The sequence below is a fragment of the Schistocerca americana genome, chromosome 6 (genome assembly GCF_021461395.2).
Source record: "Schistocerca americana isolate TAMUIC-IGC-003095 chromosome 6, iqSchAmer2.1, whole genome shotgun sequence".
NCBI lineage: Eukaryota > Metazoa > Arthropoda > Insecta > Orthoptera > Acrididae > Schistocerca > Schistocerca americana.
The window spans coordinates 17,944,997-17,954,528 of record NC_060124.1 but is presented as its reverse complement, the minus strand read 5'-3'; the positions used below and the strand labels follow the sequence as shown (position 1 = coordinate 17,954,528).

The 9,532-nt window shown below is 38.8% G+C and overlaps 1 protein-coding gene across 1 annotated transcript; it reads left to right on the top strand.

The window, feature by feature from the left end:
- The first annotated feature begins 8,060 nt into the window (after positions 1–8,060).
- Positions 8,061–8,453, top strand: LOC124619677 (thioredoxin-like). Its single transcript, XM_047146219.1, has one exon. It carries the CDS (start codon positions 8,061–8,063, stop codon positions 8,451–8,453), a length of 393 nt encoding a protein of 130 aa, XP_047002175.1.
- The last annotated feature ends 1,079 nt before the right edge of the window (positions 8,454–9,532 follow it).

Sequence of the window (9,532 nt, the reverse complement as noted above, 5' to 3'; positions counted from 1 at the left end):
CAATCAGCCAACTTACAGTTAACACACAGGATGCTGGCGAGAAAAATTCTATTCTGCACATCTGAATGTTCACTTTATAGATATTCCTACTGTATGGTCAGAACCTAAGATAACGCGTCTCGATACTCGAAAAGTTTTTTGCAACTTCGCTACTGCAGCAGCGTCAAGTGGCAGGCATGTGTCGATATACTGCAAAACGGCTGTGTATTGCGTATGCGGAGTGGGGTAGAACGTTAAAATTGCAGATGAGGTAAATGAGGTCGTATTTCGGAGTTTATTGGGGCACTATGAGTTGTAGCAACTTCAGTGCGGATATAAGAGGTTGACAGTGTTGAATCTCTGCGATTACAAGTCGATAATAAATTCAGAATATTATATATATATATATATATATATATATATATATATATATATATATATATATATATGATATCATTCGCATTGCACATACAACTTGTTTAGGTGCTTCAGTAATTCTGAATTTATTATTTATTATCGACTTGTAATTCTAGAAATTTGACACTGCCAACCTCATACTTTGGGATGACTCATCACACCGAGCAAAAGTATTTAGAGTTCAAAAGTGTGTGATAAGACTCATTCGGGTGTAAATTCAAGAACATCATGCAGAAACCTGTTCAAGGGGCTGGATATTCTAACCACTGCTTCTCAATATATTTATTCCTTAATGAAATTTGTTGCAAATAACCAATAGTTCGATACACAGTATCAATACTACGAATAAGAACAATCTATATAAAGACATAAAATCCCTTACCATGGACCAAAAAGGGGTCCAATTTTCAGGAACATACGGTTTCAATAAATTACCACCAACCATTAAAAACTTGGTTTCTGATAAAGCACAGTTAACACATAGTTTGGAAGACTTTTTGGTAGGCAACTCCTTCTACTCTATAAATGAATATCTTACAGGGACTCTTCTACGAGCTTAAGTAAAAACGTCTGTTAAATTTCAGTTTTGACAGCACTTGGTCACAATAATCAAGATTAGGTATTTTACGTATAAAAAATTTATTAAAAGTGCATAGCTATGTTTCATTCCGACAGTGTATTAATTCTGTAAATATTAGCAGTTCCACATTACTGTAATGTATTCTCATACCTTAACAATCTCCTGACAAATGATCAGGGAAGTGAGTATTATAGTCAGTTATTATATGTGTTTTATGTTTAACTTTCTGACACCTTTTGGTCGTAAGTGAACAGAAATGCAGTTAGTGCTAATTGTAACTGAATAAGTGTTGGTTGTAATTTAAGCTGCACAAATAATTAAGAAGGCGACACAGGTGGACATGCTTAAGGATTAAATGTCACAGGCGGGAAAGAGAAGCCTGAAAATACACACACATTTTGATATCTGGAAAACACAATAGACAAAAATAATTGGTATACGAAATACACAGAAGCAAGGAAAAATCCAGAAGGGCGTTTATAAGAAGTAGCTGCTGATCTTAAACAATGTAAAAATCTTGCATGGTTTTCAGCGTATCAAAATGAGTCTGAAATTCACAAAGGAACTCTGGAAAAGTCTGCTATCGTTGAGTGTAGAAATTATTTATTTCACAACTGCAGTTTCTGCCTTTGGGCCATTATCAAATGGTACTGTGAAAGATTTTTCTTTAACACACTTCAGACTCTGAAATCCTCCGACTCGAATACAAGTCATCGGCGAAACTAAGCATTTTCACTGTAGAAATAGCCTACAATAACATCAAACGAACGCGAAGTTTTGTAAATCGTGAAGTGATGTAAATTAGGTGAATGTCTGTGCTAGGTACGTGTATATACTCGTAAGCAGTTCCTTTTGAACTTGAACACAACAGGTTACAAGTCACTTCTCGTACTAAAAGATTTTGGATGATACGTTTGCGACTCTGGTACTGTGAACCGTGTATATTACATAGCACTGAGATTTTGTATGCTGACATGAGATCACCGCGGTGATACTTTCCCGTGACGTCACTCTGACGTATCCATGCCCAGTTTCGATCGTTGGGAATAACTATCGACTTTCGTGGTAGTATCCTATATAACACCTGGCAATCTGATTGTGCGGAGACGTCGTTGTTCCACAAGAAATTGACTTTTCAATAATCTTTCACTTTGTTGACATGCAAAAGATACGATAGCATGCCTTGCTTCTTTCTTCATTGCATGCTTTTATGGGCTAATAAAGGTACCTTTTTGCAAACGTGATCATTAAGAATGTTGTGCGTACTAGCTGAAAGCTGAAAATGTAACGAACAAGAAGCAGTATCAGTAAGCAAACAAACACTGCTCTCAGAGTTTCAGCTTCATTTGCTGTAGAGTAAAACTGGAATTAAATTGATTACGAAAACATTCTTTTCACATCATAACCTTCTCTTCTTGGTTATTCGAAATATACCAACAAACAGGTTACATTAACGAGGTCAAATGTGCCATTTACTAGAGCAAACAAGCATTCAAGAACAGAAAGAAGTTTGAAATTTCCTTCCTGACACTGTTATTCGTGTAAGCACCGTAATTTTTAGTATTTTAAAGGGCTGTTGCGTACTTTCGACAGAAATAATGAACAAGTATCAATTGTAGACTGTAGTCTGCTAATGTTCTGGGCTCTGCTCACTCTGGCTACAAAACAACGCGCCATCTCCCTTCTCTTTTTACCTCCATGGTTTCGCGACTGTTTGAAACAGACTGTTGTAGTCGCCGCTCACTTCACTCGTTTCACAACACTTACTGCATGTGTGACGTCATTTTGAGTGACACGCAATATCAACGACTTGAAAAACTGCTATCGACTTCCGTTAGCGTTCGATACGGGCCTCTCACAAGATTTCATGAAGGATATTCGTGATCCACCGACAACGCCTGACAACATGCGTCAGCGCATTGTCAATGCATGTGCGAACATTACGGAAGGCAAACTACTCACTGTTGAGAGGAATATCCGCACACGTATTGCCAAATGCATTGAGGTTGACGGACATCATTTTGAGCAATTATTGCATTAATGTGGTATTTACAGGTAATCACGCTGCAACAGCATGCCTTTTCAGAAATGATAAGTTCACAAAGGTATATTTATCACATTGGAACAACCGAAATAAAATGTTCAAATGTACCTACGTTCCGCATTTTAATTTAAAAAACCTATGTTACCAACTGTTCGTCTAAAATTATGAGCGATATGTTTGTAACTATTACAGCGCCATCTATCACAGCGAAAAAAGTGGTCCAACTAAAATATTCATATTTCTTTACGTACTACACGAATATGTAATAAAAATGGGGGTTCCTATTTTACAAAAACGCAGTTGATATCCGTTTGACCTACGGCAGCGCCATCTAGCAGGCTAACCATAGCGCCATCTTGTTTCCCCCTTCAAGCTAGACGAGTCTCGTCCTTTGTAGTTTTTTCGTTTGGTGCTTATTTCGTGAGATATTTGGCCCGGTCACTATCAATGGTCCACCCTGTATAAAACACGCCATTCTTGGACTGATTTATTACAATCATTGTTATAGCTGGATGTCACATAATAATTTATCGATGGTTAACGCCTTCACATAAGAGTGTTCTCTCAGGACTTAGTTTTTATCGTCAATAATTTACAAATTAAGCGTCAGACAGGTTTTTGTTATAATTTTCAGTACATGGGTTCAAGGTAACAGAGCATCGAAAATTCATCACAAACGTGCCACCATTTTAATTAAATGTCGCTTAATAACACATCAACCATAAATAAGTCTTCAAGAGATACTAAAATAACTAAGACCGGCGACTAATTTCACATGACAGAGTGTTCGCGTAATGCATAACGTTGTGATTTCTGGAGTCGAAATGTGTAGGTTTGCTTCTCGCCATGTGCATTTTTTTATGTTAGCGTTGTTAACCCATTCTGATACTTTCTTATGAATGTAGTACAAGTACGTTCTGCAATATTCGATGTTATTTACGTTTCTGTCTGATTAGAAAACTAAGGATGAAATAAGTATTTAGTTTCCGCAAATTGTGTGGTTAGGCACGAACCTAAGAGGACAGCATAAACTGCTGCGACAGAAAAGAGAGGCAATGACATTCATATTCTTTTTTCTCACAAACATTTGGCTCCGTATTTCCGAAAACATGGCGACTTTAGAGTACGTGGATAGGCAGGAAACTAAGGGGACAGCTTAAATTGTTGCGAGTGAAACGAGGAACGATAACATTCATATTCTTTCTTGTCACAAATATTTCGCTGTTTGTTTCCGAACACGTGGGGATTTCCGAGTGTACAGTAGGGAACCTAAGAGTACAGCTTTAAAAGCTGTGACTAAAACAAGCTGTAAAAAAAGCTCGTATTCTTCCTTCTGAAAAATATTTGGCACTTTATTTCCGAATATGTGGCTATTGTAGATTGCGTGATTAGGCAGGAACCTGAGAGCACGGCTTAAACCTCTGCGAGTGAAACGAAATTCATATTTTTCCTTGTCACAAATATTTCGCTGTTTATTTCCGAATGTGTGGCAATTTCTGAGGGTGTGGTTAGGCGGGAGCCTAAGAGAACAGCTTTAATTGATGCGAGTGTACCCAAATATTCATATTCTTCCGTGTCATAAAATCGACAGCGGTTCCTACGATGTCAAGAGGACATCACTTTTGCGGGAAGTGTTGCGAAAAGAGTGTTACCCTCCGCTCACCGATCGAGTAGAAATATCTCTCGAATGAGCATTCAGATGCGCAGAACTAATTTTGTGTTGACAACAATGTTGCCACCGTGGTCACATGGTCTCGGGACGGCGTAGATTTGTCCGTAAAGCGTCCTATAAATTTCAATGTCATTATATTCGCTACGTATGTGCCGTGCACTTGGTATAGGCGTTTTGTAGACATCATAACAATTTACATTTGGAGCCTCGAATAAACTGGGCTCTTAGCTTTAAAGAGAAAAAATGAAGGGTATCACGTCACGGCAGCGTCACGACTCGGTGAATTAACACTTTTCGTCACGTCACGTCACATCGGTTCGCTTTGTCCAGTTCCGAACGGCAAAAGGGAGGTATGAGTCACCACTCATTATAAAAAAAAAGTCAATTTATAGCACCGGAATTGAGGAACAAACCGCGGAAAAGTTGAATAATGGCCAAAAAACTTCATAACGGATGTTCGTGATCAGTTTTGTTTGGTAAAGTGATGAGATGCGAAACAACGTATCAGATCACCGACATTTACTTGATAGCGAAAATATATTCATACAAACACGTCAAACAATAGTTGCAAAGGAATAAATACAGCCTGTTTACCTTATCCATTATGTTTTTTTTTTCTTACGCCATTAACAACTGCATTTCCCTCTGTTATGAAAGCTAACCTTTTGACTTTATAGGTTATATAACGGAAAGTATTTCGACAACTTACGTTATTATTTATCTACACTGTGAGCGTGAGCCCTGTTCTGTTATTGCAGATATATGACCTGGTTTTCATAAAAACACTCAATGGAAAAGACATCCAAGTCATCACTGAACATTTGCAATTTGCGGGGAATAAAGACCACGAACACACAGAACTCAAAATCTAGTACTATATCATGAGTGAGCACGGCGAAGGTAGGTTAACTTACGTAACTGACGACGATACCGTCAAAATTTTCTTCCCGAAAAACGTTGATGTGCCATCCCGTGACGAGGTGTGACAGTCCATTGACGACCTGAGTGAGTGCCGACATTTGAAATGCGTTGTGGAATGTTTCGACGTGACATAGGTAATTTCCAAGAATGATTGCCTCTCGAAGTCCCGGGGTCCAAACATTACATATCGAACGTGCGATCCTAAATCGATCACGTGACTCTGGTGGCCGGTGTTAGGGTCTAGTGAAGCAGGGGAGACAACCCATCGGCTTTGACCAATGACGTCATACATTGGTCATAGTAATGTCTTCACTTCGAGGCATAGATAATAAAACAGTGCTGTGCTCCGGATAAGCGCTATCATTGTACATTAAAATAATTATTCGTAATGATATTGAGGTAATTTAGAGTATTAGTTTGTTATTGTAGAACAATATTTAGTGTCTTATTTTCATTATAGAAATGGATTTGTCTGTTTGTGGGTATGTAATTTTCGTTACTGTCTGTCTACGCGAGCTTCGGTTATTCCTCGATATTTCCGTGTGGTAAGTTCACTTTTCCATTTGATTCTTTCATTGTATTTCACTATTTTGACATATTTCACTGTTTTATCCCACCAATATGTGTATTTTCGTGTTGTGAAGTACGTAATAGAAATTTCTCAGCTGTCGATCTTCTTTCGTTTCCAGCACTAGTATCAGTGACACATTTTCGAACGTGTACTTGCTATATTACAGGCGAAACCCCCGACACAACTAAAATATGTATACCGTCCTTCACTTCGCTTTTACACTGACGACACAACTAAAATTTGTATCCCGTCATTCACTTCGCCTTTACACTGACACTATATATGTCAATTGGCGAGCGAGATAACAAATGTAACGAATCGGATACTATTAGCGTCCAAGGCAACAAGAAAACTGTACCCCATAGCGAAGTACGGGATACAAATTGTACATATGTCGTCTTCTTGTCTCCGTGTACTTCAATTTAGGTACAGGTTTCAAATGTAACGTACGTCTATTTCCATCTTTTCGTCTCCAGTGTACATATATAGAGGTCAACGGAAGTCTGGTATACATATATTACATACGTAGGTGTGCGGTAGCGTTCTCGCTTCCCACGCCCGGGTTCGATTCCCGGCGGGGTCAGGGATTTTCTCTGCCTCGTGATGGCTGGGTGTTGTGTGGTGTCCTTAGGTTAGTTAGGTTTAAGTAGTTCTAAGTTCTAGGGGACTGATGACCATAGATGTTAAGTCCCATAGTGCTCAGAGCCATTTGAACATACGTAGGTCCTTCTGTCATCAGTAGTACTGATATGTACGTAACAAAAGACTGTTAATAATAGCGGAGACGAAATAAACACCACATCTACAATTTGTATCCCGTTTTCCACTTAGGGTTTGATACATCGTTCGAGTGAAGAACAGGACAGTAATGCTAGTGAAAACGAAGAAATCGACGTACGCTGAACTTGTATCCCGTACTGCACTTAAGCAATACAGTTCGAAAGAGTTTCGAGATACAACTGACACACATGTAACGTGGTGCATTCTTTGCTAGTAATATATTTCATTCATTTCTTTCCATTTTTTTTGCGGAGAAATACTAAGATACAAACACGCGATATCGTTAACGTGAAAATACTACAGGCCATTATATATGTGAAGTACAGTTTTTCTCTCTTGCATTTCTTTGTTTCTGAACATTCTTCTCAGCTCTTTCACCTTTGTAATACATGCTCTCTGGCCAGTTCTGACGTCATTTGCCAAAGCCGACGGGTTGTATCCCCTGCTAAACTAGACACGAGCGTTATGATCAATTATTTGTGATCGTCATTTTTATCTGTTTTCCGTAGTTCCCTTAGTTGCTGTAAGTTACACACCTCCGCTAATTAATGGTAAAAAGGGAATTGTTCCCGTAACGTACACATCACATGGACTTTCACATGACGACATACCGACAACGAGTAAGGTAAGTCGTCTCCTTTGTAATTACAAGTATTTTTGTAACGCTCTTCTTTTGTCGTTGCTGCAGTGACCACCGTAAACATACACATAACGCCCGCCACCAGAGTAGCGTGATCGATTTAGGATCGACCGCTCGATATGCATCGTTTGGACCCCGAGACATCGAGAGGCAATCATTCTTGGAAATTACGATGTCAGTGTGAGGTGGCCTTAATTAAACAGCGTTATCCCGAGATCACGTGACGATTCCAGCTTAATGGCAACATGCGCAAACGCAATACTCACTCCAGAGATATTTCTCCTCCATGCGCTCACGAGCAGTTCTTTTTTTTTTTCAAGTGCACTGTAAGATGACATATATAGTCTCTGGTCAAAGGTGTTGTTCTCAAGTTGTTATTTCAGTCAAAATTCCAAGTGTTGGTACTTATCTACAAATAAACATACAGCCAAACCACATAGTATCTCGGTTGCAGTCATGTCCGAGGCTGGAAAATCAGACAGCAAGAGATCTCATGTTCAGGTGACAGAGATATCCAACGAGGAGGAGCTAGCGACGGTGCTGGAGGATGCAGGCGATAAGCTGGTGGTGATCGACTTCTTTGCCGACTGGTGTTTTCCTTGCAAACTGATATCCCCATTCGTCCTGGATCTCGCCAGGACCCACACAGATGTCATTTTCGTCAAGGTTGACATCGACGAGAGCGACGAAATCGTCGAGAGGTATGAGATACGCAGCATCCCAGCGTTCGTATTCATAAAGTCTGGCCGGAAGCTGGACTCCATCACTGGAGCCAATTACGATTTGTTAACGAAAAAGGTGGCCCAGCACAAAATACAGGCAGTGACGGAGGAAATTTCCATATTGTAAAACCTCTGCTTTTAATTAATTTTACTCGTTGTCCGACATACTGAGTTGAAATACGATGCGCTAAGCTTGAATGACTTTGTCTTTATAATTACCGTTTCTTACTGTTTGATGCATGTGTACATCCCGTGTGAAATGTGCGGGTCTGAAAAGAAGACAGAATTTTGCCCATGTGTTTATTGAGTAGTTGTCGCTTCGGTTTGAAAGTTAGCAGCTTGTGATGATTTTTAGTTTACTGAAAACGATACCACAAGAAATAATAGCTGGACCTGCCTGTTTTTATAGTGGAATATTTTTTTAATAGATTACATGATCTAAAAGCAGAGTTTGTCATAAAATGGTGGCGTTTACACGTGATTAAACCGGAGAGATGTTAGCATGTGTTTGGAAAGTAATCATTTGAGCAGAATCTTCCTTTACTGAGGACGATCGCAGAAGAAAACAACAATAAGCCGGTCTTTCTTCCTAGATATGTTTATTTGCGCGTTAGCTTATTCTCAAGGTACAGCTCATGACTGTTAGATGGTGTTCAAAAGATGATTATATCTCAACGAATATTATCAATTAAGATGTAGTTATGGTGAGAGTAATTTAATTTGAATGCTATCTGTTATTAATAAAAGCGATAAAAGGTGGGCCAGAAGCATTATTAATACTTACATTTCGGTGATACGGAATCGTATGTCAAATTGTTGACGACCCACCGGTACTTCAATTAATCATTTGCTAACATAATATTTTCTCATTCATTGTAATGTATGATTTGTTTTAAAACGTCAAAAGCTGTACACATCCCTCTCAATTACAAGAGTAGTAATAACAGTATTGATCCAGATTTGTCGTTCTGAATTTAGCAGCGGATTCTACTTTATTTTTTTAGGCTTATATTTCTACTAGCACTTTGGTGAACTGCACATTTTTAACCCTTAACTGTAGTTGTGAAAAGTAGTAATGCTTCTGTAGTCGTTGGTGCGCAGGACTCAGCTAATTTGATATTCTATTAAAAATAAAAATGTTTTACTTCTAAAAAAATTACTAAGCTTTGAACTAATACTTGACCAAAATGTAGCACTTAGCGTAAC